This window comes from Nicotiana tomentosiformis, chromosome 1, assembly GCF_000390325.3.
Source record: "Nicotiana tomentosiformis chromosome 1, ASM39032v3, whole genome shotgun sequence".
Lineage (NCBI taxonomy): Eukaryota > Viridiplantae > Streptophyta > Magnoliopsida > Solanales > Solanaceae > Nicotiana > Nicotiana tomentosiformis.
The window spans coordinates 40,041,619-40,059,991 of NC_090812.1; the positions used below are offsets into that span (position 1 = coordinate 40,041,619).

At 37.1% G+C, this 18,373-nt stretch overlaps 2 protein-coding genes and 1 long non-coding RNA gene across 3 annotated transcripts; 1 reads left to right on the top strand and 2 right to left on the bottom strand.

The window, feature by feature from the left end:
* Window positions 1-431: 431 nt before the first annotated feature.
* Window positions 432-2,167, bottom strand: LOC138896509 (uncharacterized). The gene is made up of 3 exons (XR_011409768.1): window positions 1,763-2,167; window positions 1,631-1,688; window positions 432-507 (listed from the first exon to the last, which is right to left on the bottom strand). It is a non-coding gene; the product is annotated as an uncharacterized lncRNA (long non-coding RNA).
* Window positions 2,168-2,466: 299 nt separating this feature from the next.
* LOC104087527 (SUN domain-containing protein 1-like) lies at window positions 2,467-8,225 on the bottom strand. The gene is made up of 2 exons (XM_009592033.4): window positions 7,005-8,225; window positions 2,467-3,090 (listed from the first exon to the last, which is right to left on the bottom strand). Exons 1-2 carry the CDS (start codon window positions 8,097-8,099, stop codon window positions 2,794-2,796), a joined length of 1,392 nt encoding a protein of 463 aa, XP_009590328.1. The 5' UTR covers window positions 8,100-8,225; the 3' UTR covers window positions 2,467-2,793.
* A 6,207-nt stretch (window positions 8,226-14,432) lies between these two features.
* On the top strand, window positions 14,433-18,300 carry LOC104087526 (uncharacterized). Its single transcript, XM_009592030.4, has 5 exons — window positions 14,433-14,657; window positions 14,781-14,980; window positions 15,321-15,409; window positions 16,891-17,004; window positions 17,866-18,300. Exons 2-5 carry the CDS (start codon window positions 14,782-14,784, stop codon window positions 18,076-18,078), a joined length of 615 nt encoding a protein of 204 aa, XP_009590325.1. The 5' UTR covers window positions 14,433-14,657; window position 14,781; the 3' UTR covers window positions 18,079-18,300.
* Window positions 18,301-18,373: the final 73 nt, after the last annotated feature.

Sequence of the window (18,373 nt, forward strand, 5' to 3'; positions counted from 1 at the left end):
AATGCTGCTGGTGGACGACTGGAAGTATTAGCACTTAAGTTGTTTCTTAACTAACATAACTTGAATGTATAAAAATTTCAACACTTTAAAATATTGTTCAACTTTAACTATTATAACCTAAATTATAAGAAGTATTAACACTTAAGTTGTTTTTATATAAACAAGAATTCCATACTTATAGAACATACCCAAATTATTCTAAATTTTTTCTTGATTTACTATTGGATACATACAAGTATACTAGCCATTTTTACAAGAACATCTAACTAAAAAGAAAAAAAATAGCTAATTAATCTAAACAAGTAAATTTTTAACAAGTCACTATATACATATTATATTGCAAAAATTATTGCTAATTTATCTATACTATATTGCAAATTATATAGCTAATTTATACATACTATTTTGCTAAATTAATAAAAAAAAAACCCTGAAAAACGACCAACGGATCTGCTGTCGAACCACCACCGGGAACCACCACCGGAGGGGAGATGAGCCGCCGGATTCCTGCACCAAAAACGAGTTAAACAACTTGGGAACAAAAACTTTGGGGGAGGGGGGGCCGGCTGGACAGGAAAATAGAAATGGATAGGGTGAGGGAGAGTGAGAGTGAGAGTGAGAAATCATACCTTATATGGCTAGATTAGAGGAAAAAATCAAGAAATATAGCCGGTGGGGGCAGAAAAGGAGAGGGGAGGAGAGGGGGAAAAACTAGAGAAGAAAGAAGAAAGAAGAAAAAATGGGCTAGGGCTATAACTAAAAATAGATTTGCGACCAAATCGGTCGCAAATTTGAAATTTGAATTTTCAAATTGCGACTAATTCGGTCGCAAATCCCGTTGACCAGTCAGACCTCGTTTTTATTGAAGATTCCGATCAAATCGGTTGAAACATTTAATTTAATTTTTTTAAAATTTTAATTTTTGCGACTGATTCAATCGCAAACCATAAAAAATATTTTCGCGGTAATTGCCGCGTAATTGAGCGACTGAATCAGCCATAATTTTGAGCCAAAAAAAAATAACATGTACTTTTAATAAAGTTTCCGACCGAATCAGTCGAAAATTGCGACCGATTTAATTTTGTCGCAATTATTCAGTCGCAAATTTGCTGTTTTTTAGTAGTGAACCTTTTGTATTGCAAAGCATAACATTTAAAAGGTCTAACACTTTGGTTTTTACAGAAATTATCAAAGGACTTCACTAGGAAATTTGGGGAAACTATCAAAGAAAGAACCACAATTAAAGACTTGTGTGGGCATGTTTGGAATGTGTCTGTGGAAAAGACAGAAGATGGACTACTTTTTATTAGAGAAGGATGGGAAGATTTTATCAATTATCACTATGTGAAGGGTGGCTACTTCTTGATTTTCAGATATGAAGAGGACTCTTCCTTCACAGTCAAAGTACTTGGCTCAAATGGTTGCAAGGAATGAGTGCCTATTGCTATAGAAAATATTGAAGGAAGAGACTCTTTGATATATAGTTAATGTTGTAAACTTAAGACACTGTATCTTTTGAGTTATCATCATTATCAAAAAAGAAGATATCTTTAAAAAGGATTTCTTTTGCTCCAATATTTTATCCAAACAGAGAAATGAGATCTTTTGGAGAAGAAAGAGATCATTATACCTTTAACCTCGTAGATGTCAAAGTTACCATTTTTAGCTTTCGTATCTCCTTCCCCCTTCTGCACACAAAAGACATCGCTTTCAGGTTAAAAGAAGCCAATAAGAAATAAATTCTATGTACCCTAGAACCTACCGTTTTTGAAATTTCTTCTACAAATCACTGTCAATCTGATGAGAAAAGAAAAAAAGGCATCCTATTTAAAAGCTAAGGTCTTGATATAGGGCTCTGCTTTGCTATTTAGTATAGTGACCCTCAATGACACTGATAATAATCGTAAGTACTCTTGAGGGGAAAGCACATCAGAAGTGGCTTAAGGAGACGTGAATTCTTAAGTTATTATATGCTATCGCAAAAGAAAAAAGGAGATTCAATGCGACTTATGTAACCGGATGAATGAAGGCGGCAAAACTTCGCTCATGTTGCTATATTGACACTTTCTTCTGCTGCTGAGATGTATTTTATAATATTGATATCTCAATCTCCCCATAAAGTCTAATACATGTGATAATGCTTAGAAGCATACAAACATCATACAAAAGTCGAGCAATATAACGTCCATGATTTTAATTTGATCACCTTCAAGTATGTGTTTCTTTCTCTGTCCATCTTTACCAATTTTCTTTAATGGAGAATAATCCCCGGTAACTCAACAAGGAATTCATCAAGTTTGAACCATAATGAATGACTCTTATGCCGTTTATTCCAGTACAAGGTGGGACTAATTCAATCGCTCCATCCCACCCCACTACACCACCACCAAAAAAGAAAAAGAAATAGAAGAAGAGACAATGTTGTAATGATTTAGAAAGCATAAATTCGCATCTCTAAAAGCAAGATTGTCAAGAAAACAAGTACTAAAAATGAAAGGGTTTACAGGAAAGTCATAATCTTTACATCGCATAGAAGGGAATCTCATTTCCAAAAAAAAAAAAGATACAAGGGAATCAAATCATCAATTTTACAGTTCGGGAGCTGAAAGGAACAAGACATTTTTACACCTAGCCCCAACTCAGTACTGGTCAATGACAGAGGAGAATGATCTTAAAATCCATACTTAGCCAAAAGATTACAACTCACACGTCGGATTGGGTTCTACCAGAAAGACACAAAAGCACTACATTGTTAAGGAGAGGAATGTCAAAATAATTTATATTATTTTACCATCAAGACTGCATTACCAAAGAGTTTGGTTCACGGCCATGTACCCTCAACCTATAAATGCATGTGTGCGGTATCCCATGGTTGGACGTAAAATCAAACCGGATTGTGTCAACGACACTAGAGCCTACAGATTCTAAAACACTGAAAGTCTGAGCATTGCTCTTGTCAAGATCATATATGAACTCCGTCAAAAGGAACATCTTCTCGCTATCAGCTGCTAGATCAGTCTCCTTTTTATCATGAAGCCATCCGGATATCCTGCAGTTCTTCGGAGCACTGGACCTATCGTAAGCAACACTCTGTTCAAAAATATCCAGGAGTTGTTAGTAACTTGGATACCTAAGATTTAAGAAGCATAACAGCAGAGAACCAGAAATCTTTTTTGTGATAAGGTGGTGTCTGCGGAACTCCACCGGGTACCTGTTACCTCCCACCAACACAAGTACCGTGTAACTCTGCCCACCTAAGGTAGATGGGAAGAAATCACCTAGTGTTTGTCCCTACGGGATTGACCGTTAGGCCACATCCTTAAGTGTCAGAGCACAAGAAATCATTCAACATATAGCAAGTTAATGATATAAATTGCTCATCAAGTACACTGCAATACTGCATCATTAAGTGGCGCTGCAAATTCACTAGCATCAATAGAGTGCTAATCACAGCAGGATAGACACAGTGGGCAGAAAAATCAAAACTTCATGGTGGTCATAAATAATCGAAGCTAAAATGTGGGAAAGAGGACAAGTACTGATACATAGCAAACATGGTGAAACTTTCTTTTTGATAACCAAGAAATCTCCAAGACCTTGCGGCCCATGGTTTGAAACTAGGTGGATAATAGGCCATTAAACTTGTCGCTATGAATTTTTCAATTTAAGTGTTTGAAAAATCAGTCTGTGGGCTCGGGGGGGGGGGGGGGGGAGCATGTAGAATGCTTACAAATATATGCTTATGTCCAATGGACACAAAACTTGTTCAATATGAAAATTCACTTCCCAAATGTGATAGTACTTACAAATATATGCTTCTGTCCAATGGACACAAAACTTGTTCAATGTTTTCATACCATGTCTCATGAAAATTCACTTCCCAAATGTGATAGTTTGTTCACACAGTTTCATCCTACATTAGCCATTAGGACCGTTCACTGAAATATCTCAAAAAATGTGATTTAAGGTCTACAGCTGCTCAGCAAGGTCAACACGCATGTTACTTCATGCCACACTTTTGCTGATAAATCTTTTTCCTAAGACCTTTGGTTAAAATTATTGACCGGTCAACCAGTGTTGTTAAAGGCGCGCTTAAGCCCTGAAGCGAGGCTCAAAACATGTTGAGCGCTTCGCCTCGCTTTGTGGGCGCTTCAGTGTTGCATTAAGGCTCTAAACCATACTTTTCCTTGCCAATGAGTGTAATCCCGAAAAGACGACACTAAATAATTGATACTTCACCTTATCATAATTTTTTTCAATTTCTTTGTCCATATATTTGTTATTCATGCTTATAATTATTGGTGTTAGACTACATATACATATTTTTACTCTTTCTCTAGTTGCGCATTTTTACATTAAAGCCCACGCTTTATTTGCGCTTAAAGCCCCAACGGACCTTGGAGCTTTTTTTGCGCTTTTCGCCTTTGATAACACTACGGTCAACATAATATTGTACATTGCTTAGAGCTATGAAACTCCTAGCCTTCTATTCAATCTAACAGAGTAAGAATTCTTGCTCAAGGTTCACCCTAATTGCTAGAGTTCAGGTCTCAAGTATGAAGCATCACAAAAATAGTCTGCGAAAGAAATAAGGAAACTCTTAATTTTAGGATTCCAATATCACCCTTAATGCGAAGATTTCACCACCACACAAATGGTATGAATTTTTTCACCACGCGTTTCAAAAGATTTTATAGTCACACAAATAATTTACAACCACAAGTTACAAAAGTTTTCCCTTTTCCTTAAAATCCTAAGGGGAGCCTTGGCGTAACTGGTAAAGTTGATGCCATGGGATCAGGAGGTCACAGCTTCAAGCCGTGGAAATAGCCTCATGCAGAAATGCCGGGCAAGGCTACGTACGATAGACCCTCGTGGTCCGGACCTTCCCCGGACCCCGCGCATAGCGGGTGCTTAGTGCACTGGGCTGCCCTTTTTTCCCTTAAACTCCGTGCACAGTCAAATAGGTTCACATAAATTGAGACAGAGGGGGTAAATAACATTTGTAACAAAGCATGAGTGCTCACTAAACCTAGGTAACTAATAATATTCACTTATCACAGTTCAACATATTCACCAATGAGAACGGAATTGGCCAATCATCACGGATATCAACAAAATTAAGAACTAAAGATATGGCTGGAGTACTTGTTCTCAAGAGAACAATGGTGCACTAAAGAAACAGTAGAAACTAAAATAGGCTGATCGGGCACTTCAACAATGAGAAAGTAGAAAGGTTCAAGAAGGCGTCTAGAAACTTTTCAATATGTTCACTAAAAGGTAAAATGGACAATAAAACCGTTTGAGAAATGGGGGATAGAACCCTTCTCTTCTTTTTTTTTTTGATCAGGTGGGGGATAAAACCCTTCTTTGATGTTATTACCAATTTAGAGCCAAAAAGGCACACTGTAATCAGGACAGGTGATTTCTATAGTCATGCTACTGATCAGTAGACAAGAAAGCAAGTCTGGAGAATTATCCAAACAAAATAGACTACCAAGTATCACTTAAAAAGTAGAAATGGACAGAAATCGAGGTCCACTTTAAATAATGGAAGAGATCAAATGATGAAGATAGGCAAGCAAAACAAAAACAATGATGAACAGATAAGCAAAAGTACACAGAACAGAATACATCTTGGTCTGGGTAAGAACCTACCCCAGACAATTCTCAGCAATCAAACCATAATGATCCAATATGAGAGGATACCAACAGAATCAGTCATGTGCCCGGGTCAAGATTAGCGCAGTTATCTGGTATAGTTGGCAGATTAAAGGTTTCCAGGGCTCTAGAAACTGAAAAAGACCCAGGCATTTCAAAATAACACAAACAGACATAAACTTATAAATATAAACACATAACTGCACGTATGTACCTATCACAAACATAAGCAAACAACCATATAGTGGAGAAAGTTTGCCATAATAATCACACTTGTGGATGCAAAAGCAATTGAATATATTAGTTCAAATGATCATAGCTAGGAAAGGAAAAGATAGAGATGAACAGGATTTTCAGGTATGTATGTGAAAACAGAGGTGAAAGGCTACGAGAGGGACACAATGAAGGCAAATGAGGATGTACTGAAGAGAACAACTCTCAGCTATTACAGGTGTATCTAAAGCAGAATACTTGATAGTGCCGATATGACTGATTAGTATGAAAACCATTCACCTGCGATCTATCACTAATCTTCAATTAATTTTCCAGCCAACAATTGCCTAGTTTGGGGCCCAAACCATCAGTTTTGGATCAGTCCAATCAGTTATCCAAGTTACATTCCAATAAAAGGAATATATACAAGCATTATAGTATCTCCAGATAAAGCTCCTCTCATTAGAATGCAGGGTATGCCAATTGTAGAATATATCCCTCGATCATTAAAAACACAAACATGAGGTAGGACGGGCTTGCCGCTTCTAGGTTAAAGATTCTCACCCCCCCCCCCAAAAAAAAACTCTTACTACGAAAGAGAAGACTCACTAAGGCCTTGCCTGAGCATGCACTTTCTAATTTCGAGTCCTTACACTTAAGTTGCACGTTAATTGGAGGCTTGAGGCGAATTTATGAAGCATGCAAATTAGTAAGCAACACTAGATGGAACATACTTTCATTCTGATTAAAACTGGAAAACTTACTTTTAATTGTACACATTTATATATAATCTACTTGTGCTTCTTTTGATATTTTCAATTTCCATAAACATATTCAAATATGTTGTCTAGGCACAAAAAGGCTCAATTCATGCTGACCCAACCTAGGCTCAGACCGATCAATTTCAATTGAAATCTGAAAGTCATGCTCAAATTCAATTGTGCTCATAATGACTAAGATGTCAGAAGATTCCTAAATTCATGCTTTCTGAGTTACTCATCACATAAAAAGTCACATATACTCATGAAGCTCAGATAAACGCATCATACTAAACAGTCAGCATCCCCATAAGCAGAAAGAAAAAATGATACAATAGAATCATCACTACTATCCAATGGAAAAAGTGTTACCTTTGCAACATGTTCCAGGGTGACAGCTTCGGGTATAATAGGTGTCCGGAGTCGGATCTGGACAAAGCCCCTATCCCCTTTAAGGGGAAAACACTGACCAGGTTCTCCAAAGCTGGGTGTAAGAATCTTCTGAGCATCATTACTAACTGCATTCCGGTTTAACAAACTCCAAACATCACCACCACCAGACTTCGTAATAAATGGCTCTGAATGCTTCACTACGCGAGCCCCTCCCGAAGCCAATGCATAATCCACCCTCCCTAATCCATCAGCAGCATGTTTCTCTATCTCTTTTTCCACTACCTCTCTCGCATATGCCCGAAATTCATCCAAACTCTTATCATCAACTTCCGTGTCACCTTTAGTCTTCCTATACTCCTCAAATAAATTATTTAGCTCGTCCTTGGACACCCAATCTTTCTCTCGAAATTCATTCATCAACTTCTCCAAATTTTCACTTCTGCTACTCACTTCCTTCAACTTCAACTCCAATTCCTCCCCTTTCTCATGCACCTTCACGCTCAACTCATCCCTCACATTCCTAATCCCTGAATCGAGTTTTTGATCAATTACTTCGATTTGCACTTGCAGCATTTTCGTAGTTTTCTTAACAAACGACTCCATTTCAGCGAATTTTCCCTCAAAATCCCCAGAAATTACAGCGAGACCATCAGAGTCGTTTACATTATTCGAATTCATAACAAGTCTACGGACCATCTGAATTAAACCAACTAAAACAAGCAGCAGCAACAAATTCTTAGTGAATACACTAACCACAGTCAACCACCTAGGCTTAGGCGGTTTCGAGGGTTTCTTCGCTGCTGCTGCTGCTGCTGAGCCGCTAGCACGGCGAGTAGAGGATGTGGGAGCATTTGTATTGGGCAAAGGTTTCTTCACCACTTGAATCGCATCTCGGCCGTCGCTTCTGAAGGAAATGTTGGGGGTTGAAATTGGATCGGCCGCGGCAGCAGCGGCGGCGGTCGCTAAGTTGGAATCGGCTAAATCTAGGGCGGAGGGTTGTTTCTTCTCGACGGCTCGGCGACGGGTTGAGCCCGAGGCTGGATTGGCTGTGATGGATACTGTGGAAGCTGACATTGTTGCAAAAAAAATCTCAAGAAAACCCTAGAAATTGAGAGAGGGAATTTGGAGAGATAATGGAGGGACGTGAAGACTTACAAGTTCAAAGTGGGAGTGAAATTCAAATGAACCGGTTCGATCCTTTTGACTTTTAAAGGCGTCCCTTTAAGTTGAAATTTTGACGAGGCTGTTTTTTCCGTCTAAACGGCTGTTTGAATTGGAGATTAATTTGTTTTTTGTTGGTGAGTCTACGTAAGAAAATTAACTAAATAAAATTCTTAAATTCTTTTTTTAAATCACGTGAAAAAAACTTTATTTCCTAAAGAAACTTCATTTTCTAAAGCGCACTCTCCGAATTATCAATCTTATTTATGCTTGTATTCTTCACTCTTCAGAAAGTATGCACATGTCTCCCTCCAAATATATTTGATAGTAATTTTATTTGCTTCCAACAAATATTACGATCTATAAACAATACTTTGTATAGTTGCTTGAATGAGGAGAATTAATCTCCTCTTAAATTCAACATACTTTATATATGTTTGTTCTTTGCATCTTTTTATACTTGATGTGTGGCTATATTTCCATAGTTTCGTACATTATGTGCCTTGCATTTTACATGCTTTAATGATAAATTATACTTTATTTGTGCATAAGAGAGTATATTTCATGTGTAGGTGAATTGGAGATGAAAGTAGAGCAAAAGGGGTACTTAAACGTTGAAAGTGTGCTCGAGAACAGTGAAAATGAGAGACCAGGCTTTAGCCTAGCGAGGCCAGCCTAACGCCAGGCTTGACTAGGCTTTAGCCTGGCGAGGCCAGCCTAACGCCAGGTCCAATCCGAGTTTTTGAAGACTTAATTCGTTCCGGGTTTTGACTAGGACCCGGCCTACATGTTTAGGGTTTCTTCTACACATATAAATAGACCTAAAACACCACTCGGAAGGGGGTGGTTTTCAGCAGCCAAAGGGGTTCTATCAGCAGCCACGTTTTTGGGAAGCTAGAGGCAAGGAGAGCTGGTGGAATCACCTCTTGGGAGTTAGAATCATCTATTTGTACATCTTTTCATCTTTACTCTGTATTTTAATTATGCAAAATATTTGGGATATTGTTAATATAAGTACGAGTAGCTAACTTTCTAATCTAGGATTTTGATGGAACCTATTGAGGGATGATTTTCTTGTTATGTTAATATAGATTTGTCGTAGTATTTTCTCTATTTGTTCAACTATATTATTCTTGTGGTTGATTGAAGGGCTCTCAATTAGATGTGCCTATTTAGTATGTATTACTCGGGAGAGAGTGCATATTTAGGTAGTTGTTGAACAACATCACTCCTAAACGTATATGAGGGATCAATACGGAGGTTTAAAGGTGGGATTAGGGATAACGAAGCCTGGGTGCGATCTGAGTGAGCTGTGCTTAATGCTAGCTAGCGTAATTTGGGAGAATATGTCTAGTAAATTATGGTAATTACTCGGAAAAGAGTTACGACAATTAGAGTGCTCATGGTCGATAGAGAAGACTTAGGCAAATTTGTAGAAAACGTAGCGGAAAAGATTCTGACAATTAGGGAAATTATAACTCTAGACCTCCTTAGTCATGTCTATAATTTCATCCATGTTAATTGATAGTTTTAGTGCTTTCTAGTATTTGTTAGTTAATTAGATAAAAACAAACATTATAATCTTTATAATTAGGAAATTATTCGAACTTGTGTTTCTTTGCAATATTGAACAGCTGTAGCTAAGCCTTAGTTCTCTATGGAATTCGACTCCGGACTTGTAAACCGGATTATATTTGCAACGACCGCTTAGTCCTTTTTATAAGGCATAGTTGGGCGTGATCAAATTTTGGCGCCGTTGCCGGGGATCTAACGGTATAAATGTAGGTGTACGTATTGCTATGTTGCAAGTTTGAACTTTTTTTTTCTTTTTTTTTCTTGTATTTGATTTATTTTTATTTTTTTTACTTGTTGATTTTAGAAACATGGCATCTTGGAATTATGACAGTTTTGATGCTGGTAATTCTACTTTTGATCCTCCTTATGCATATTGTGGAGGAAATCACCCATGGCAAAATTATCAAAATATTCTTAAAAGCGAGTTATGTGCACCAACTCAATCTTATGTGTGGAATGCGTGTGATATGTGTGGTGGTCAAGATGGTCACTTTCATGGTTGTGCTTATATATCTTATCCTCCCCCAACCCCTTACTTTGATGGTTCTTCTTTTTCTTGTGAAGTTAATAGGAACAAAGAACCCAGGGATGATGACCCGAAAGAGATCAGTAATATGCAAAAGTGCCTTGATATGTTAAAGTACCTTGTGGAACAAAATAGTAAAAGAGAGCTGCAGATAGAAAGGCAAGAGAAAACTATTCACAACTTGAAAGTTCAAGTGAATCAACTGGTTGAAGATCTTAATGCTCAACAAGTCAATATTGTGAATAGTATCCAAGAAGAGCGTGAATTAAATGCAGAAATTGAGGTAACAATAGAGGGGTCCATAGTAGAACACCAACAATCAATCAAACTAGAATTTGAGGATGCCGATATTGTAAAAAGGATACTAGAGTCAAGTAAGGACATTGATGATACATATTTAGTTGACTCTAGTGTCATTAGTGTTGAGGATGTAGACAGTCCCAATGTTCATGTAGTTGAACGCATTGGTCCACACTCCAAGCATTTTTTCACATTGTGTTTGGATGATGATATAGAAATAGAGTCATCCGAGCCACTTGAGGAGTCAGGGAATGAGGATCAAAGCGCCTACATTCTGAAATGCTTTTTGCGAGAAAGTCGGGAATACACATATCATCTAAAGGCCAAAAAGTGCAGAATACTACATTATTTTATTGGGCCAGTCAGATTCATTCCACCACCCCAGGAGCATGATCATAGAGTAGAATCAAAACTTGGGGTCCAATTCATATGTTCAAAGTGGAGGCAGAAAGTGATTCGTGTCATGCCGCGACGTTAAATCAAGCGCTTGTTGGGAGAAAATCTAACTTTACTGCTTTATTTTATTTTTTATTTTATTATTATTTTTTGTAGTGTCAATTTTTACTTTTCTAGGAGCATGAAAAGCAAAACTATTGGAAGGATGCAACAACAAACCAGATAGTTGGAACTAAGTGTGAGGTACCCGCACGAAGGACCAAGCGTGGAAGAAGTCTGAGTATCCCATGAGTTGCTAGTGTTTCGGCCTTTGGCCTACCATAGAGTCTCTTTTACCCTCTTATTAGTTATGGTGTGCATTGGGGACAATGCACAATTTTAAGTGTGGGGTGATGAGATTGTCTAGGTAACTTTCTATGCTATTTTAATTATATTAGTTTAATTGAATATTTTTTTTATTTTTTTTAGAGAACAAAAATAGAAAAGATTGGACTTTTCCCAACGATGGATCAATTAGACAATTTTCTTGAGGGATTTAAGTCGAAAGGAAAAAAGACAAAAAGATTTTATTTTGTTAGGTAGTGTAGTAATTCCCCCTTAGTTTTTTTTGGTGTCGCGGTTCTTTTTCAAGGATTTTATTTGAACTGGGTGTAGTTAGTTTTATTTGTTTTTAGGAATATGAACCATTGTGCCATGAATTGAATTGAAGTAATATCTCTTAGATTTGTTATGCCATGAGAATAGTTAGTAATATGGTTGTGACGCTTAGGCTCGAGTTTTGACTCTCGCATAAGTACCTTAAATCGTAGATTCCTAATTTGCTTAACTGCTTTGACTGGAATGTCGCGATGAAACCAATCCTGATTGAGTTATGTGCCATGTATGTGTGAGGATGTATTCTATGCATTGCATTTGATGTCTAGAACTTTTCTCGTGTGTTTGCAAGCAAAATAGTAGTATTGTTCAGTCTAGGAAGTGATATAGGCATTTCTTTGTTAAGTCAGATATATAAAGTTTACCCACCTAAATGTTATGTACCGTAGTTAACCCCGTTGAGCCTATAATCTTATTTCTTTGGTAACCACATTACAAGTCGTACCCCTTTGTTTTAATCGACCATATATTTGAACATTTTCACCTCTCATGAGCACTTGAATTGTTATGAACTTTGTAAAAGTTAAAGTGTGGGGTGGTTGGTTCGGCTTTGGCGTGGAACTAATGAAATAAGGAGAAAGATGCACTGTTTTGAAAAAGTAAGAGTCACTTGAATTGAAAAAGAAAGAAACGAAAAATCAGCTATATTGTTGTGAAAAATATTCCTTGATAGTGGTGACTCTTGATGTAATTGTGGTTAAAAAAATATATGGAGTTAATATAAATTGAAGTGAAGGTGGAGTGTTTGGTTTGGCATTAGTATGGGATGTGTGTTAAAGTATATGTATTGAAGTGCTTAAGGGAGGTGTAGTCACTCATATCCAAATGTATCCTACCTGGCCCACAACCTACATTACAACCAATGAAAGTCCTACTTGATCTTAGACTGAATAAACTCGATTAGTAGAGTATTACACTACGGGCAAGCCTATGGTGCATCTTTTGTAGCATATGAATGTTATTTCTGAGAGCGAGTGAATTCTTCCTATATAGAGTTCCTACGGTCTTAAAATTCATTGTGTGTGGAACTAATCTCTTTGATTGGGTGAGGGCACATGATTCATAAAGAAAAGGTAATGTTGTTGACATCCATGTTAGAGTAAGTAAGTGAATTGTGAATAAGGCATGGTATTTGTGAGTCGAATCTTGAGGCGAGGATGCCACACTTGTGTGCTTAAACTATTTTAAAAATTCTTGGTGTAATGAGCTAGGAGAATTGCTTAAAAAGGCCGCATCCATAAGTGTAGTTTGATTGCTCCAGGACGAGCAATGTTTAAGTGTGGGGTATTGATGTGTGGCTATAATTCCATAGTTTCGTACATTATGTGCCTTGCATTTTACATGCTTTAATGATAAATTACACTTTATTTGTGCATAAGAGAGTATATTTCATGTGTAGGTGAATTGGAGATGAAAGTAGAGCAAAAGGGGTACTTAAACGTTGAAAGTGTGCTCAAGAACAGTGAAAATGAGAGACCAGGTTTTAGCCTGGCGAGGCCAGCCTAACGCCAGGTCCAATCCGAGTTTTTGAAGACTTAATTCGTTCCGGGTTTTGACTAGGACCCGGCCCACACATTTAGGGTTTCTTCTACACATATAAATAGACCTAAAACACCACTTGGAAGGGGGTGGTTTTCAGCAACCAAAGGGGTTCTATCAGCAGCCACGTTTTTGGGAAGCTAGAGGCAAGGAGAGCTGGTGGAATAACCCCTTTGGAGTTAGAATCATCTATTTGTACATCTTTTCATCTTTACTCTGTATTTTAATTATGCAAAATATTTGAGATATTGTTAATATGAGTATGAGTAGCTAGCTTTCTAATCTAGGGTTTTGATGGAACCTATTGAAGGATGATTTTCTTGTTATGTTAATATAGATTTGTCGTAGTATTTTCTCTATTTGTTCAACTATATTATTCTTGTGGTTGATTGAAAGGCTCTCAATTAGCTGTGCCTATTTAGTATGTATTACTCGGGAGAGAGTGCATATTTAGGTAGTTGTTGAACAACATCACTCCTGAACGTATATGAGGGATCAATACGGAGGTTTAAAGGTGGGATTAGGGATAACGAAACCTTGGTGCGATCTGAGTGAGCTGTGCTTAATGCTAGCTAGCGTAATTCGGGAGAATATGTCTAGTAAATTGTGGTAATTGCTCGGGAGAGAGTTACGACAGTTAGAGTGCTCATGGTTGATAGAGAAGACTTAGGCAAATTTGTAGAAAACATAGCGGAAAAGATTTTGACAATTGGGAAAATCATAACTCTAGACCTCGTTAGTCTTGTCTATAATTTCATCTATGTTAATTGATAGTTTTAGTGCTTTCTAGTATTTGTTAGTTAATTAGATAAAAATAAATATTATAATCTTTATAATTAGAAAATTATTCGAACTTGTGTTTCTTTGCAATATTGAACAGCTGTAGCTAAGCCTTAGTTCTCTGTGGGATTCGACTCCGGACTTGTAAACCGGATTATATTTGCAACGACCGCTTAGTCCTTTTTCTAAGGCATAGTTGGGCGTGATCAATATTCTATATAATAATAATAAATAATATAAGTTAATAATAAATGCACTATTAATTTCCACATAACAATCACTTTATCATTTATTATCATATCAATATTTATTTTACTATAATCTTCTTCAAATGATTCCTTAATTTATCTTTTGGTTACTTAACTTAAGTTTATCTTAATTTAGTGACCTATAAAACATCTTATGCAACAAAAATGGGACACAATTCTAAAGGAGCAGGCGACCATAATAAGAGTGTATTTTAAGTTGTTTACTCATTTGTAGTTGGCAAATGAATAGGCAACAATAGTTTGTGTTGTTCCTTTAATAAATTTAATTTTCATTTTTAGGTTATTACCAAAAAAAGAAAAAGGAGTTTGAAAAAGCTCTTTTCTTTTCTCTCTCTTTTTCTATACCCAAATTCCGCCAAAATTCGAGCCCTAATTTACTCCGCTAGTAGACACCACCACCTGCGCCTCTGCTCCCAAAACCTTTGTTCGACTGTAAGTTCGTTTTTTGTTTTCTCAACGAACACTAAACTCCTAATTGTGACTTATAATTTCTCTGTATCTGTTCCCACTAATCTTCTAAAACCCTTTTTTCTCTGTGCTGTTATTTTGGTTCAGAATGGACAACGGCAACGGCAACGCATCAGCTCAGCTGACGGCTGAGGCGGCTGCACAGCTACAGGAAGGTATCGGGTTAGTGCTAGGTAGATGGACGGCCCTTCAGATGGCTATCGAGAACGACTGGGGTGGCCGTGGCTCTCGTGAAAAATCCAATCAGCTCAATCTCGACATATTTTCCGCTTTCACAAATTCCAAAGGTACTTCAGCATATGATTAATACTCCCTCCGTCTCAATTTATGTGTTTTAGTTTTACTAAGTTCGAAATATCCTTTGATCTTGGCATGTCATTCAGAGTTTCATCAAGGGTAAAATGAAAATGCTGAAATTTATAACTTACTAAATATAAAAAGAGGCAACTTTTTTTGGATCAAACTAAAAAGAGAAGCAACACATCAATTGAAATGGAGGGAGTAACATATTAAATCCATTCCCAGCTGCTAATGTATATTTGTTTTCTCCCTTCTTTATTAGTATTTGATTAAAAACTTTGCTTTTCGTTTATTGTTTTGTGGGTTGATCCTTGTTTTCTTATGCAGAAAAAGTATATATGGATGATATAGAAGAGATTCTAGATGAGTTCATGTTATCTCTAAATACTGAAGTCAATGATGGCAGCCTTGAGGAGGTACGGTGCCCACTCCTTGTCCTGTAATCCTTATCATTTTTGTTTCCTGTGTTAACAACAACAGCAGCAGCCCAGCGAAAACCCACAAGTGGGGTCTGGGAGGCTAAGATTTAAGCATCCTTACCCCTACCCTGGGAGGTCAGAGAGACTGTTTCCGATAGACCCTCGGCTGATTCGTGTGTCAAGACAACATAAAATATTCGTGGGAATGACTTTTATAGACAAAGAAATTAAGTGGAGCAGTTTTTATGCCTGTTTTTGGAAAATTTCAAACAAACTTCTTGTAAGTACTTTCTTTTGAAAAGTAAGCACTTCTAATTTTCCAGAAACATAATCAGGCTTTGAAGTACGTCTCATCCGATCTGAAATAATTCGACAAGTATATGCTGTGTGCAAACTTCTGGTGTGATTCAAGTGTGTAGATATTTATATTGTAGCACAAGTCATTAAAACAAATTTGGGGTCTCAGTAAAGGTTTTTGTCATTATCAATCAAATATGTTTACTCTGATGCTATTCTCTCCTTTTGGTTATGCTAAAGGTTATGATATTGCATTTGACTACACTTTCAAATTTAATTCTTTTGGTGAATGCGAAAGAGAAGCCTAATTACTATTTCGTGTTCGGCCAAAAAAGGAAGCTAGGAGTATGGATTAGTTTTGTAGGAAAAAAAAAAAGAATATTAGATTAATAGTATACTGATATGAGTTCAATTTGGAATTGATCGCATGACTAGCATCCTCTTCAGAACCAATCTTCATTGCTGCTCTGGTGCTTTGTTTCATACAACCAAACTGTCCATTCCAATTGGGAATATCAAGGTGACTTAAGAACCATATCTTAAATTCAGTGTGTTTACCTCATTTAATTGATGAAAAATGAGATAGACGTCCACAGAATATCATGATGTGTTATTTTTACCTGTAATAATAAAGCTTAGAAGGCTTAGTAATAACTTGCTACGGATATCTCATGGGAAGATATAAATGAATTCTGGGAATCAATTGATAGTTTTGTCCACAACTTGAAGAAGCATGTTTGTGGTTTGCCCTCCCCTTTGCGGTACCCCGCATCCCTTCAGGCAGCCATTTCCCAGTTCTCCGTAGTTCTGTCCCATTCTCTCTTTTTTTATCTGGGATGAGAAGTTCTGTCCCATTCTCTTCGCTTCCATCCTCTAACCTTTGTACAAGGAGGCATCAAACGAACAAAAAAGAAGATCAGGAAAGGGGCAGGGGCTTTTTCTTTGATATTTTCTATTTGTTATTGTTATCTTGAATTTTGACCAAACTGTTGTACTGTTCCTGTTAGGCAGAAGTACAATTTTAGAATATAAGGACTAAAATGGTAATTTGTCCTTTCTAAATTATGTTGTTTACGGTGATTGGAGAATTTATTGTCCATGTAATCATGCATTTCTGTAAGGCTTTGGAGTGAGATCTGATGTATGCTTCCCTAACAATTAATATTGGTGTTTTCTTTCAGGTAGCAGAAAAATTGATGTTTATGCATGAAGAGTGCCTGGAAGGCAATTTCAATTCAATCAAACTGCTAAGAGAAACAAATGTTGGAAGGATACCTGCTACTTATGTCAGACAAGTAAGCATCCCCTTTGTTATGGGCAGTATATGTTTTTTCCTCTGTGATCGCTAAATTTTTTTTCTGTTGATCGCCTACTACTTTGCTGTATCCTATCATATGCATAAAAAAAAGTGATGAAGAAGAACTAGTATTTCGGATGAGTTACTTGTGTGGAAGTAATATAGGCCTTAATTCATATTTAGTACAAATGAAGCTTGGGTAATTCAGGTATTGGATAATGTTAACTGTATGAGATGAAGGTAATTATGCACGGTGTACTTTTGCTAATTGTTCTTAGGAAGTAGGAACTTGAGAAGAATGAGAAACCTAATATATTCAACCGTTTTATAAGATAACAAGCACAACGCTGTATTCCTCCATTTTCCTAGCTGAAATGGTTGGTGGGAGGTGCACGTTACTGGAACGTGCTAGTATATCAATCAATCAACTACTCTTCAATCCCAAATTAGTTAAGGTCCAGTATATGAATTCTTTCTGATAAGGTAATCATTTTGTTCATTAAGTGTAAAGCAACAGTAGGAAGATGCTGAATGTGTACTGTACAAAAGAGGCAAAAACTCAATTCCTTATCTTATTCAATATAAGGAGCTGAGAAATTCTAGCTTTGTCTACATCATATACATCAGCCTTTTGCACCACAAAGTTAGCAAGTATGAACATCTGCATTTAAGGACAGTCTCCCTTTTTCTTTCTGAGTGTCTTTGGTTTCTTTCACTCATTTTGTCGACCCCAAGGGAAAAGTGCCGTAAATTGAAACTGTTGCTCTTGAATTTTGCTCCCGTTATGCAACTTTTTTGTAATTGGAGAATGTTGTCCAGTGATAATTTGTTTTATTGCTTACTTTGCAAAACTTTCTAGGGTGCTAGCGATGACGACGACAGTAGTGATGATGGGAATGAGAACTTGGTTAACAATTCATCAGATATGGCGATTGATTCCGTGGAAACACAGTCAAATTTGGGCCAGGGTATGGTAGTTGATGAGCCTGTGATGAAGCAGCAGCCTGCTGAAGTGGACGAAGACGGGTGGACAAAAGTAGCTACAAGGCGTAACAAAGGTAGAAGGAATTAAAGCACTACTACAGCCCATGGAGTATACAAAAATTTTGTTCCCTAAACCTTAAATGAAGAAAGCTTGGTATGTTGGTGAACTATTATTTTAATAGTTGTAATTATGGCCATTGTAATGTGGTTTTTGCTTCCTCTTGCATTGATGAATTCTCCACCAATTATCGTCTAAGGCTCAGAGACGGTCTTTTTGCTAGTTGCAACAAGGAAATTTGTAGTTGAGTTACTGGAGCCTCGTTGATGTTCCTTAATGCGCCTTACCTTCTTTTTTTTTTGCTGTGGTTTACCAACTGTACTGG